Source organism: Hipposideros armiger, unplaced genomic scaffold (genome assembly GCF_001890085.2).
Source record: "Hipposideros armiger isolate ML-2016 unplaced genomic scaffold, ASM189008v1 scaffold_10, whole genome shotgun sequence".
Taxonomy (NCBI): Eukaryota; Metazoa; Chordata; class Mammalia; order Chiroptera; family Hipposideridae; genus Hipposideros; species Hipposideros armiger.
Window position 1 is genome coordinate 7,114,962 of NW_017731360.1, and position 15,230 is coordinate 7,130,191.

General features: G+C 41.0%; 1 protein-coding gene across 3 annotated transcripts in view; it reads right to left on the reverse strand.

Annotated features, from left to right (window-relative positions):
* The window catches only part of ZCCHC17 (zinc finger CCHC-type containing 17), a 55,039-nt gene that overhangs the window by 27,352 nt on the left and 12,457 nt on the right, over positions 1-15,230 (reverse strand). For 2 of the 3 annotated variants that reach the window (XM_019659979.1, XM_019659985.1), the window contains exons 2-3: positions 11,603-11,724; positions 4,735-4,792 (exon numbers count right to left, since the gene is read on the reverse strand). In XM_019659979.1, coding sequence (XP_019515524.1) covers positions 4,735-4,792; positions 11,603-11,668 — 124 coding nt within the window. In that variant the 5' untranslated portion in view covers positions 11,669-11,724. The remainder of the gene's footprint in view (positions 1-4,734; positions 4,793-11,602; positions 11,725-15,230) is intronic. The other variant, XM_019659993.1, reaches the window with a different exon arrangement.

Genomic DNA, 15,230 nt, shown 5'->3' on the forward strand with positions numbered 1-15,230 from the left:
AGGCTGAGTGAAAAAGTTAGATGAAAACAACCTGAACTTTTCGCCATTCATGCACGACAATGCACCAGCTCATACGACACTGTCTGTGAGGGAGTTTTCAGCTAGGAAACAAATAACTGTATTGGAACACCCTTCCTACTCACCTGTTCTGGGCCCCCAATGACTTCTTTCTTTACCAGAAGATAAAGGAAATATTGAAAGAAAGACATTTTGATGACCTTCAGGACATCAAGGGTAACACAACGACAGCTCTGATGGCCATTCCAGAAAAAGAGTTCCAAAATTGCTTTGTAGGGTGGACCAGGCACTGGTGTCGGTGCATAGCTTCCCAAGGGGAATACTTCGAAGGTGACCATAGTGACATTCAGCAATGAGGTAGGTAGCACTTTTTCTAGGATGAGTTCGCAAACTTAACTGTCTGACCTCATACTAGGAAGGGACCTTCAATTCAGTGTTAAAGAATTCTGAGAATAGAAGTATGAGAAAAATAACTCAAAATAGAGTCTGCCTTCCTGAATCAAAAATGTTAAAATCTGTAGATCAGAATTCTTTCATAGCTCAGTTCTTTCAATGAGACTTAATCTTCCCTTTAAGAGCAGAGAAGCTAAAATACACTGTGGGAACGTCAACTGCTCAGGTTACTAATACATCTATGGAAGCGTCCTACAGAAGAGTCCTGGATCAGAACTCAGTTTCCACCTAATTACTTGGCTCCTTGAGCTCCTCCCCTCCAAGGCTGGTCTCAGCACAGCTGTCAGGCGGACAGATTCACTCGTAAGCTGGTGGCCACCATCAGAGGCACCATCTGACAGGGTAAGAACACAAGTGAGTTGAAGACTGACTGCTGGAAAGTGGCAGGCCTTTAATCCCCACATAGTCCCCAAAGTGCCATATAAATGCTCAAGTGAGGATGGGGCTTTCAGGTACTGGCAGCTATGGCAAGCACACTAACAAGAAAATCTGTCTTCAGACCAAAAGAGGTACGTGCCCTATAGGCATGGGGATGAGTTCCACCTCATTAAATCCCAGCCAACATCAAATGAGAACCTTGACTGAATTGCTGACTGCTGGCTTGGAAACCACTAGTAAGCTGTTTCTTAATGCCAAGATGCAATTTGCAGCACAGTTGTCTCCAAGGCTAGAGGGTGGCTTTAGTATCCAAAGATGAGCTGTCAGGCTTTATTTTAAAGAAAATTTTGTTTTAAAAATTTTCAAAAATTTAAGTCCCTCTTTCATGTACATCTCTCCCTTAGCAAACCAAACTCCCCAGAGGTAACTACTGTGAACAATTTGTTGGATATTCTTCCAGACTTTCTTCTCAACATATGCAGTGATTTTTAAAATACATTGGCATATGTACATATGCTTTAAAAGGGGGCTGAGGGTCATGATACACAAACTCTTCTGCAGCATGCTTTTTCATTTTATTATCTTGGACACTTTCCACTTCAATCATTGATTCTAAGAAGCAATCCCCCCGCCCCGCCCTCACTTTAACATCTCTGAAATCGGAATGCTTCTTATAATCAGTGGTATCTCACAACTGCTAGCAGCAAGGTATCAGTGTGGTAGAATTGCATGAAAACTTTCCATTGGTCTTTTCTGGTAAAATGAAGGCACCAGCAGCAAAGTTTGTTAGAAATACAGTTATCATTCTTTTTACATCTGCATGGTCCACTGCATAGATGTACATATTTTATCTAATTCTATATCGCAAACTAAATTCCCGAAAGAATTGCGAAATTAAAGGGTAAGCATATGTAAAATCTTAATAGATATTGCTGAAGTATAACTATTTATGCTCCCAATAATAACTAAAACTATTGCTGGCAATACCCATTTCCAAAAGATTGTATAAGGAACAATCTTTTTAATATTTGTTAATTTCAAAGATCCTATACATGTTTTAAATCACTTTTTAAAAACATTTTAAGATAATTTTAGATTCACCTATAATTGAAAGAAATAATACAGAGAGATCCTGTGTACCCTTTACCCAGTTTCCTCCAATGGTGACATTTTACAAAACTATAGTACATTATTACAACCAGAATACCAGCATTGATACTGTTGTATAAGAAATACATATTTGGGGGTGGCCAATTAGCTCAGTTGGTTAGAGCACAGTGCTCATAACACCAAGGTTGCTGGTTCATTCCCCACATGGGCCACTGAGTTGTGCCCTCCACAACTAGAATGAAAGAACTACTTGACTTGGAGCCGATGGGTCCTGGAAAAATACACTGTTCCCCAATAAAAAAAGAAAAAAAAGAAAAATACATATTTGGTCTTTGTCCCTGGTTTCTGGCACGAGCTTCCAAACTCGGAATTTCCTGAGTGACAGGCACGTCTTATTATTTATACAAGCCCCTCTCATCCCTAGCCAAGTTTATGCTCTGAGGTGACTACTGGTAGGCCCCTAGAGGGCTTCAAGATGGGGGCTGGTAACCACCTGAGGAACCAATCATATGATTAGAGGGTTGGAACTTTCAGCCCCATCCTCTGATTTCCAGGGAGGAAAGAGGAGCTCGAGATTGAGTTAAATCACCAATGGCCAATGACTTAACCAATCACGCTTACATAATGGAATGCCCATAAAAACCCCTAAACGGTAAGGTTTGGAGCGCTTCTGAGTTGGCAAATATATCCACAGGCCAAGAGGGTGATGCCCCTCAATGCCACAGAGACAGAGGCTCTTGCACTTGGGACCCTTTCGGACCTCGCCCTATGTACACTTCCTTATCTGTCTGTTTATTTGTGTTCTTTATAATAAACTGTAATAGTAAGCATAGTATTTTCTTGAATTCTTTGAGTTGCTCTAGCAAATTATTGAAATTTGGGACGATGGTGTGGGAACCTTTAAATCTGTAGCCAAGCTGGATAGAAGTGTGGGTAACCTGGGAGGGGACTCCATACTTGCGACTGGCATCTGAAACGAGGGCAGTCTTGTGGGACTAAGCCCCTAAACCTATGGAGTCTGATACCACCTTCAGATAGTGTCAGAATTGAACTGTAAGATACCTAGTTGGTATCAGAAAATGAAAAGAATCAGAGAATTGGAGAACTGGTTGTTGATTCTATACCACAATTTGGAATGGCAACGAAAAGGAATGAAGTACTGATTCCTGCTACAAAATGAATAAACCTTGAAGACATGCTAAGTGAAGGGAGACAATCACAAAAGACCAAACGTGAAAATACAGAAAGCACACTAGTAGTTGCCTAAGGTCAGATAGGGAGGAGGACAGGAGTGGGGAAGGAAAGGGTAATAGAAAATTTGGAGTGACTATTAATAGGTACTCTTTAGGGAGTGACAAAAACGTTCTCAAATTAGATTGTGGAGATGGTTGCAAAACTCTGTGAACATGCTAAAAAAACACTGAATTTTATGTATAGTTTGGGTAAAATGTATGGTATGTGAATTATACCTCAATAAAACTGTTACAAAAAGAATATTATACAAATGGAATCGTAAAGTATATAACCTTTTGGGATTAGCTTTTTTTCACTTAGTATAATTCTGAGACTGATCTAGATTGTTGCACGTATCAATACTTCATTCTCACTCTTTTTTATGGCTGAGCAGTACTCCACTGTGTGGATGTTCCACAGTTTAAGTTATTTTTAAATCAATACTGAGAATGAGCATCTTTAAAGGTATTTATTGACCAACTGCTATTTTTTACTCCTGTGAATTCTTTTCATACACTTGTCCCCTTTTCCAACTTTGCCCTTTCCGTCAGTCCTTTGTCATATCTACTAAATTCTTTTTTCCAACTTAATTTTGCTTATGATAATTTTTGCAATAAAGTTTTTAACTTTTATTTTATTCTATATTCTCTTCTATTAACATCCTTATGGATACACTCTTCCATTAAAATCTTTTTTTTTTTAGCTGAGCCATCCTGCCACCTGTTGGCAGCTCAGTGGCTGCTCAGCTCGGGCCGGGACTTGAACCGCTGTTGCTCAGAGCTCAAACTCTTGAGCGAGCTCTTAACCAACTGAGCCACTCGGTTGGCCCTTAAAATCTTTAATAAATGTTTATTTCGGCACAGGAAATTATCAAGTTGAGTCTCTGGATCCACTAGCAGTGTGATGAAGTAGAGAGCCCACGAGACTGGAAGTCAGGAGGCTTGGGTTCTAGTCCTGGCTGTGCCATTACCTAGCTAAACCACTCTGAGCAGGCTACCAGTCTGTGGAACTTGACTCTTCTACTTAACACAATTGTTTTGAGAAACAAATAAGATGATAGATGTGAAAGAGATTCTCCAAAAATGTTCAACAAATGCCTATCAATATGCAAAGAAAATTTAAAGCATTATATATATTTATATTTGTATTGGTTATAACACTATTTCCTTTCCATGTACCATAACTGGAAAACTCACAATGTCGGCCTTAGAGAGTAAGTAGTTTGCCTTCCCCTAAATCCTAAGTCCAAAGAGGTCATGTGACTCGCCCAGGGTCACAGGTGAAATTTAGGGAAGATGCTAGATCCAGAAGTGAACCCAAGTAGCTATACCCCAGCCCTCCCTCCCAGTCAGACAGCACCATTCTTCTAAGTTAAGACCTGCTAACAATGAACTGTCATCACTTGTCTGTATTCATATCTCTATACAAAAACAAAACCAAAACTGCTGCCTAAAAAATGTAGAGATTATAATTAGGATATGGTAGGGGTGAAAACAAAGAGGGTAGAATGGAAAGGCTGAATTTCAAGTTACAGGCTCCCACCTTGCTTCCGACAGCCTGGGATTTTGATAAAGGCTCCATAGTCTGTCACCATAGCAACCTATAAAGACAAAAAAGAAAAAAGAATCAATGTCACACAAATGAGATTCTCTCTTCTGTAGCATTTAACCTATGCTCCCTGAATTTCTACTTGGTACTGACTGCATCTGTCTGCTGCAAAACTGCCTCACAATGATGTTCTGTCAAATATTCCTTTTGATCTTTTTGAAATTTAGACTAACAAGTATGTGCGAACCCAAAACATTGGTGAGATTGGACTGCTGTCAAATGGCATGACAGTACCTAGGGATGCCCAAATCCCACACCTATTGAAACCAGTATGTGAACCAAAGAACAACAAACAGCAGAAAATCAGGTAATAAAGTTACGCTTTATACTAGCTGGGACTGAGGCCTCCAATCCCAATACAGAGAACTTTAATAATTTTGGATAGATCATGTAGGACATCCCTTTTTCTTAAACCTCAGATCAAACCAGACCATATAGCCTGCTCTAGTTCACTTCAAACCAGTCTTAGTTTTATCAAGATAATTAGAGAAAAAGCCAACACACAGACATCTGACAGAACCTGAGATGATGTAATCAGAGAGGAAAAGGACTGTCCTCAAGTCTTATGCAGAGTTGACCTAAGATAGGAGAAGTTAGAAGTTTATCAGTCTATATACTGTGTTACTATGTAATAGTATGAAAGGCCCAGATCCCTCGTCAGATAAATCATTACGCCAGACTACCTCTACCTCTGTCCTCCCCTCTTTCCTCTAGCCCATGCCCTCACCTGTGGATTGGGATTGATTAAAGTTGTCACTACAGGGCCGGCCGAGTAGCTCGTTGGCTAAGAGTTGGCTTGGGAGCGTGAGCTCTGAGAAGCAGGAACCCTGGTTCGGATGCCACATGGGCGTGACGCTGTGCCCTCTACAGCTAAGATGGTGAACAACAGCTCAACTGGGAGTTGGGCTGCCGTGAGTAGCCGGCGACTGCATAGGCTGCAGCGGGCCGCTGTAAGCTACCGTGAGTGGCCCGCAGCCAGCGTGAACTGCCGTCCAATGGCCAGCAACCAACTGCCTCAGCCGGGAAGAGCACAACGATCACAATACCAACATGGGCCAGTGAAGCAACGTCCTCCACAACTAGACTGAAGAACAAAAGGACAGCAACTTGTCTGTTCCCCTCCCTCAATTCCCCAATAAAAATCTTTAAAAAATAACAAAAAAAATAAAGTTGTCACTACATACTATATTTATCCTACATTCATTATTATTTTTTGTAAAATATTGAATACAATCACATATATATAAACTTTACTCTTTTCAGTGACTTTAATTAGTTGTTTCATTTTGGGCAATCACTGTTTCAGCATCACAACAAAACAAGAGGACAGAATAAGCCGATCCCTGCTGTACTGCTATTCACTGATACATACTGAATTCTCACTCCATGCAAAACACTCTTCAAAGTGCTTTACATAATCCTCATGACACCATACGGATGTCGTTACTATTATTATGTTCATCTGATAGATGACAAAACTGATGCATGCAGAGACTAAGTAACTTGCTCAATGTTCAAAGCTAATAGGTAGCAGTGCTAGGATCTGAACCCAGGAAGTCCAAACCAGAGTAGAGATGTTCATAGCTTCTCTTTAACTATAAAATTCTAGCAGCCAAAATCATTGTGACTGTTGATATCTGCTCCTGGCAACCCTCTTAGGAAGTATGAAATGGTAGGTTCCCATGTTGAAGATGAGGTGAAATAACATAGGTGTAGAAAGAAAGAGCACAGATTCGGAGTGAAAGGTGTGGCTTCCAATCCCAGCTCTGCCACTTCCTACCTGTGGGATCTTGAACTTGCCTTTCAGGGCCTAAGTTCCCATTGTGCTCACTCTGCTGCTACAGATAACAAATGATGCACATAAAGTGCTAGGCACTGGTATCTGGCACACAATGTACATTTAATAAATTGTAACTTTTTAATAATTTACAGTCCAAGACACTGAAACACAGAAAGGTAGTGACTAGTGGAAAGGCACACAACTAACTTATTGGGTCGTCGGGAAAGTCATGAGGTGTTTTTCTATGTTTTTCAATGCAGAAATGCATCACGACTTTCCCGACGACCCAATAGATACAAGCTGAACAGAATCCCTAGGTCCCTTGACTTCTAGTCCCATGCCTCCTACTTCACCAAATAGCATCACTACTCACTTCAATATTAGGATTAAAATATCCATTCTCTTCATTTCTTAATGAGGATATTGGGACGAGCACTTGAACTAACACTCCAAGATAGAGCATTAAGAATGGATCAAGGGGCTGGCCAAGTGGCTCAGTGGGTTAAGAGCGCAAGCTCTGAGCAACAGGTTACCGGTTTGAGTCCCACATGGGCCAGTGAGCTGTGCCCAAGCTGAGCTGCCACTGAACTGGTGAGAGCGCGTGCTGTTAGCAGCAAGGTTGCCGGTTGGACTCCCACATGGGATGGTGGACTACATCCCCCCTCGCCCCCCTGCAACTAGATTAGTAGTGGCGACTGGACTTGGAGCTGAGCTGCGCCCTCCACAACTAAGATTGAGGGACAACAATTTGACTTGTAGCTGATGGGTCCTGAAAAAATGCAATGTTCCCCTTCCCCAATTCCCCCAACACTGTTCCCCACCCCAATTCCCCAATAAAAATCTTTAAAAATAAAAAAAGAATGAGTTAAGAACCAAAAGTTTGAACACTCCTGTTTTAGATTGATGGACATGCTTTGCTGGGGTAGGGACCAGATAGTCCCAAAGAAAGAGTACAAGCAGGCACATTCTAGCATTTAAAATCAAAGCAAGGTGGAACTGGAGGAAGGACTGTAGAGATTAGCTGGTCCAGTCCTGTCATTTTTCAAATAAGAAAAGTGAAGATCAGAGATAGGAAGAGCTTACTCGAGTTCAGCAAATCGTTCTCTGTAAGACAGGGCCACATGGATCAAGAAGATGATTTCAAATTTTTAATAAAAGCAAGTCCCTTCTTTCTGAATCCAACTAAAGGCACTTGGGCTTTTGCTCCAGGGTTCTAGAAAGAGGACTAAGGTGTTTCGAATTGCATAATAACATTATTAAAGGGCATAATTATCTAACAAACTTAAAAGCAGCATCTGGGAGTTGGGGCCCAACTCGCCTTGCTGCTGTAAATTAAGACAATCTCACTTTTCAATTCTGAAGCTGCAGTGTCACATTATAATCTTTTGAGGAAATATCAAAACAGACCTTAATTTGGCCTCTCCCAAAAGGAAAGGTTAATATGCTCCAGAACGGATGCACTCGAGTGTTGAGTTAAGAAAAGGCATTCTTGCCTATTTCCAGCACCAGGTGTTTCCATCACTGTGTCTTCTACGGTGCAGATAGAGTTGAAATTAACAGAACGGCACCTGCTGTAGATGATCACACAGTCTGCCCTGGTGTCCCAAGAATAATTAGTCAAATAGCTCAGGGGAAAAAAACTCAGTAATTATCTCAACTAAACTCAGGGCTTGGGGTAAAATGAATTTACCATCTTCAGATTAGAGGTTACATTGGCCTTGAAACTAGTTATCCCCATATGTAAATGAGGCATTTGAGGCTCAGAGACATAAGTTGCTTGTCCAGTCACAAAGTTGGAAAGTAGCATGGCCAGGTAGAGAACAGGTTTCTGACGTCTAGGCCAATGCTATTTCCACCTTACCAACAGCAATCTCCCCTCAGGATTTCCCCTCAGGCTACAGCTAGGCTAACCCAAACCCCAAATCCCACTGCTATGCTGTACCCCCTACCATGCTTAATGGACTCTGGCACCAAGATGTCTCTCAGAGGACAAGAGAAGGATAAATACTGGCTTCTCAACTATTCAGTCACTGGGCCCTCCAGCCCTGCTGAACCTGCTAAAGCAGCAGTTCTCAACCTTCCTAATGCCGCGATCCCTTAATACAGTTCCTCATGTTGTGGTGACCCCCAATCATAAAATTATTTTCGTTGCTACTCTATAACTGTAATTTTGCTACTGTTATGAATCGTAATGTAAATATCTTTTTGTTTTCCGATGGTCTTAGGCAACCCCTGTGAAAGGGTCGTTCGACCCCCAAAGGGGTTGCGACCCACAGGTTGAGAACCGCTGTGCTAAAGGGAAGAAATGCTAGGATATGGGTTGCACCAATAGCTTCTTCAAAGACAACTGGAACTAAGAGGCTTGGGATCAATTTAAATCAAACATTTACTGAACACCTACATGCAAGGTGCCATGTCAGGTAATGTAAAATAAAAACAACTTAAAAAAAACAGATGTCCAGCCTATTTTAAAATGAATTTGAAGTAGTTACCAAGATACATGAGAGAACCATGGCCTCTGCTTTTCAGTAACTGACAATTTTGATGGAGGAGAGACATACATATATACAAGTAACAATTAAACAATTAAAAAATTGATGCCATAATAGAAGTACAAACAAATGACCATGGAACCATCAGATTTACAACTACCTTCCTCCTATACCTCAGTTCAGTCAAGAGTTTTCATGGGTCTTTCGGTTCCTCAATGCATTTATGTAAGTTGGACAATCCCAGCTGCAGTGTAGCAGAAAATAGACTTGGACAGAGAACTTGATTTAGAATCCCAGCTTTGCCATTTAATAACCATCTGGGCAATTACTTAACTTCTGAGAAGTTTGCTTATCCATAAAATGAGGTTAACAATTTCTTTGGAGAGAGTCAATGATCTAGAATGTGTTAAAGGTATAACATACATTAGACTTACAAAAAATTTTTTTAACTTTAATGTAACCAGGTCTTCTTTGTCAATACAAGGCACTCATTAAATGTTTGTTGGATGAAAATTCAGAAAAAGTTTCTCCTTGCAATTTATCATGAAATTTCTTTCCCTAATTGTAGTCACTTCTAAACCATCATTTTTCAAAATGTGCTCCTGAAGTTCTATGCTAGAACTATAAAGTTCTTGCTGAAATTACCCTACCCCATCCATCCTTGGTAGTAAAATATAAAACCTACACTAATTCAAGCCCCATCTCATACAAGAAAAAGCTGTAGGTCAGAAGCCATTTTACTAGAAATCTGAGTCTGTCTGCAGAGGGCAGAGTGCTCTTCTCTTTCTTTTGTGTAACACCTGACAAGCAAGGGCTTCGTAACCAGAAAAGTCAATTTCATCTCCAGTGTTACCACTTCCTTATCCTGAGCTATGGTACCTTAACCTTTGGGGGTACTGTGGGCCTTAAAGGACAAAGGGTCTGAAGAGCAGAGTTGTTCCCTATTTGTTAGAATGTTATCACCCTTTGTGTCTTGACTATTGTATTACAAGTTGGGATGAAGGACCACAATTATCTATAAACAACTGGCAGTCACAAAGTGTGTCCTCAAAGGCCTCCCATTACTAGGAGGTGAAACTTTTGTCAACCTCAAAGCTAGTATAAATGCCATAAAAAATGATAGTTATATTACTACAGGCACTCGTAAGGCACTGAAAACAATATTTTGGCTTTACTTTTGCTTCAAGACAAGGGAGATAATATTAATGAATTCCTACTATGTCACAGGCATTGTGCTTTTGCATGTGTGTGTGTGTGTTTATTTAACCATCGTCGCAACCCTATGGAAGTAGTTACTATCTCCATTTAACAAATAAGAAAACTGAAGCTCACATGATCAAGTGACGGTCTCAAGAATCACACAGTAAGTGTAAGACTTAAGACTGGAATCCAGGTTTTGTCTGAAAGCCTCTGCTCTCGAAACACATACAATGCCTTCTCCCTCAAAGGTTGATCATTCATTCAGTCACCAAAGATGTACTGAGAACCTATTATTTTCTACCCACCCACCTGGGATTAACATAGACAATAGTGAACAAACCAGACAGGGCTCTGTCATGGAGCTTAGTGTTGTGTGAAGAAGACAGACATTAAAGAAGTACACAAATAAATGCAGGGTGAAGCTATTTGCTTATATTTACTTATGGTGGGAAAAAGATCTCCGAAGAGATGACATGAGGGCTTAGACCTAAAAGATAAAGAGAAGTTGGTGGGAAAGGGGTTAGAAGCAACAGTATATGCAAAAGTCCTGAGAAGGAAGCAAGCTTACAATGTTCAGAGCTGTAAGGAGGCCAGAATGGCTGGGGAACAAGTAGAGTAGAACAAAACAACACTGTCAGATTAAGCAGAGGCTAAGTCAAGTAAGTCATGACACAACAGAGTTTGGATGTATTCAAGTATAATGAGAATCCTAGAAGAGCTATGAGAAAGCAGTACGGTCTAATCAGTTTAAAAAAAAAAAAGGTTGTTCTGGCTGTGATGTGAAGAACAGATTGGAGTCAGGGACTACAATAGAAGTAGGGAACCCAGTAAGTGCCAGACAAGACATGGAGAGCTTGAACTAAAGGGGTGCCATGATAAAGAAGTATACAGACCAGGGATATATCTGGGAGGTAGACGTGATAGGACTTGCTGATGGTCTGGAGAGAGAGGGGAAATCAAGATCAAATTAAGAGAAAAAATCATGAATGATGCCCAGATTTCTAGCATGGGAACCTGAAAGGATAGTGGTTCCATTTGCTGAAATGAGAAAGACTAGAAGAACAAATTTGGTGAGAAAATAAAAAATTCAGTTTAAAACATAAATCAGAGATGCTGTGAGGTATCCAAATGACGATGTCACGTATGCAGTTAGAAGTCTGGAGCTTAGAGGGAGTACATGTGATGGTCAGATGCTCCACTGGCCCTTCCTGTTGAAACTATAATGCTCAAGATATTCTCAAACCAACAGGAGCTCCAAACCCAGTTGCTTTTTTCACCCTCAATCTATGCTTAACATAAATGGTAGGTTTTCAAAGCCAAAAGAATATACCTCTCCTTGGAAAATAGTGTAGAGAGCAGGCAAGTTCTCCATGGTCTCGGGTCTTCCTGAATTCATCCTTTAATGTTCTATGGCTCCTCCATCTCTCTTTTGCTAAAGCTAATTCAAGTGTCCTGTCACAAAGAAATAAGACAGACAACAATTTGAGAGACATCTGCATTAAAGAAGAACTGTGCAGACAATTCACAGCTAGTCTCTACAGAATAATATCATAGATTTAACACCATGGACTTTTTTCCAAATTTCTTTTGTCTACTCTAATTGTGGGGAGTTTTGGAAACCTTGATCTTATTTCTTTTCAATTTGATACTTACCCAAGGCCATTAGTCCACTATTTTGTTTTTTAATTGCTATTGTTGCTATTCTTTTGCCAAGGGAAGGTTTTGGGAGTATGTGTGCATAAATGGATCTTTAAAAAAGGGAAAAATAGTACTAATAAGATCTAACATTTATCAAGCACTTACTATGTCCAGGCACTGTGCTAAGCACTGGACATCCGATATCTCATTTAATCCTCAAAATTCTCAAGATGTAGGTTCTGTTATTATCATATTATGTAGATGAGAAAACCAAGGCTACCAGAGGTCAAATTACTATACCTATGTCAAAAAGCCAGGAAACGATGAAGTCAAACTCTGGCTGATACCAGAGTTCACACTTTTAACCAATATGCTAAATCTGAACTGACTTCAAAAAGAGAACGACTAGCTTACATTTTTCCTGATAAAATTAAAAACACACATGCTCATTTTAAAAGTTCAGATAATACATTAATAATGAGGAAAAGAAAATCAATTATAATTCAATTTTATTTATATCCTTTCAGACTTATTTATATGTAATCATGTGGTTTCTTAATGGAATCATGAAATCATTAATTTTCTTAATATATTTTAGCAATTCATACACACACATCTTTTTTTTTTAAGATTTTATTGGGGATTGGGGGAGGGGAACAACGTTGGGGAATTGGAGAAGGGGAACAGACAAGTTACTGTCCTTTTGTTCTTCAGTCTAGTTGTGGAGGATGTCACTTCACTGGCCCATGTTGGTATTGTGATCATTGCACTCTTCCCGGGTGAGGCAGTCACTTGCCAGCCATTGGATGGCGACTCAGGGTGGCTCATGGCAGCCCACTGCAGCCTCACTGCAGCCTACGCCCGACTCAGGGCAGCCCAGCTCCAGGTTGAGCTGTTGGTCACCATTTTAGCTGTAGAGGGCGCAGCGTCACTGGCCCTCATATGGGATCTGAACCAGGGGCCTGCTGCTCGGAGCTGGCGTCCCAAGCCAACTCTTAACCAACGCGCTACTCGGCTGGCCCAACACACATCTTTTTTTAATGCCTACATAAGAATCCATTGTTAGATACGCCAAAAATTTAATTATTTAAGAATCATGTTAAAATACAGAAGCCAATTCAATAAGCGTGAGGTGGTGCCTCAGATTCCCTATTTCTAACAAGCTCCCAGGTGATGCTGATGCTGCCTTGGTAGCAAGTCTTACTGCTTTGGAGTTGAATGGGACCTTAGACGTACTCTTGCTCAGCCTTGTGTGTTTAAACAGAAAGGAAACTAGCTATCAGTGGCTCTCAACCAAGCCCCTTTATTCTGCTGGATAAATCATTGCTACATATAGATAAATCTAATGGTACTGTCCTCAGTTCTCTTTTTCCTCCCAATTACACTTGACACCATTAAGACTTGAAATTCTATTTTCCTTAGGTTTTTATAAGAAAATATCTTTCTTCTCTCCTTAACTCCCGGCGCAACGCCTCACTTTCAGATGATGACTTCGGGTCCTAATTTTGGAAAGTCTTCCTGATTTACAATCACCATCCATTAACTAAACTGCCTCACTTGAAACAGAAATGAAAGAAAATCCTGTCAGCCTTCCAAACCCTAGTTCTAGTGTCATCCCAAGGCCCAGAAATATCCCTGCCCTCAAGTTCCATATGACAACCTTGTATCCTTATAATAAACTTGCCCTTTTCTGGTTAGGTCAGCCAAAGGTGGGCATTATTACTTTACTACTAGCATATAGATAGGATGGAGGCAGATTTGTCAGTTCTTAAGAAACGGCTGATAGGGCCTGTTGAGTGGCACGTTGGTTAAGAGCTGGCCCGGGACGCCAGCTCTGAGCAGCAGGGACCCAGTTCGGATCCCACATGAGGGCCAGCGACACTGCCCCCTCTACAGCTAAGATGGTGAACAACAGCTCAACCTGGAGCTGGGTTGCTGAGAGTCGCCGGTGACAACGTAAGCTGCAGTGAGGCTGCAGTGGGCTGCCATAAGCTACCGTGAGTGGCTGGCAGCCAGCGTGAGCTGCCAAGAGCCACCATGAGTGGCCATCCAGTAGCCAGCGACCAATCTGCCACTCCCGAGAAGAGCGCGATGATAATACCAACATGGGCCAGTGAAGCGACGTCCTCCACAACTAGACTGAAGAACAAAAGGACAGTAACTTGTCTGTTCCCCTTTCCCAATTCCCCAAAGCTGTTCCCCTCTCCCAAAATTCCCCAATAAAGTCTTTAAAAAAAAAAAAAGAAGAAATGGCTGATAAACAGGTTAAATCCAGGAATCACAGTCCGGTTGGATAGTTCCTCTTTCACTTCCCAGCTATGCAGTCTCTAGTCCTTCCCTTCCCTCTGCCCAGCATCCCTCACATCACATCCTAGAACAGAGGTTATTAATCTGAGGCCAATGGTTCTGTCAAGAAACCTTAATTATCTCTCCAACTCTTACAACACTAGTGAGGTAAGAATCCAGAGGCATCAGCAGCTAGGACATCTAAATTGAGCTCAAACATCTTTAGTCTATCACCTATTCCTCTCTACACCAAGGTAATGGAAAGAGCGATAAAAGTAGAAACAATCTTAAGTTGCTTCTTGCAGATTTCTGCTGTAACAAAAATACAGACAGCTAAGATTAAAGCTCTCTCTCCTGTTTGCTCCTTCTGCAGAACAGTAGCCTGAGAAACGCTACACAATTCTTCAAGAAGGAAACTGGCATGCATTTTTGAAGGAAAGTCTGAAATATGACAGTACAAGTTTACAATTCAGGAAAGGAGAAGGTTGCCATATTTTAAAATGGGATTACATTTTTTTTTCACATTATGTTCTACAGAAATGTAGGGTTCTACGGTGGTTATTCAGAAGCTCCTCAATTAATTGACGTTTATTTTTAAAAGTCAATTCTGAAATATCTAGGGAGCATAAAGTTCAAGAAGGCCAAAGAAGCAGGGCTCTAGGCCAACCAACCAAAAGAAGCCTCCATACCAAAGGTGCGAGGAGCAGAGCCCCCAAAAAACCAAAGTTGGGGGAGGTTCCACCAAGAGCAGCTGGAAAGCTAGGAGCCTCTTCTTGGTAATTAGGCAGAGGTCAAATTAATTCTGATTCCCACTTGCCCTCCCAGCCATAGGATGGGCCATGGTAGCAAGGAGGAATGGAGGTTACAGGAGGAGGACCTACTTTTAACAGTGTATTCTGCTTTGATCCAGTTTACCTATTAAGCTTCCAGGTAAGATTTCATTTGGAAAAAACAGTTCTGTCTTAAAAAGTTTATAAAACACTGAGATAAACATAGTTCAGTCAGATAGGACCACATCTGTAGACTAAAAATAG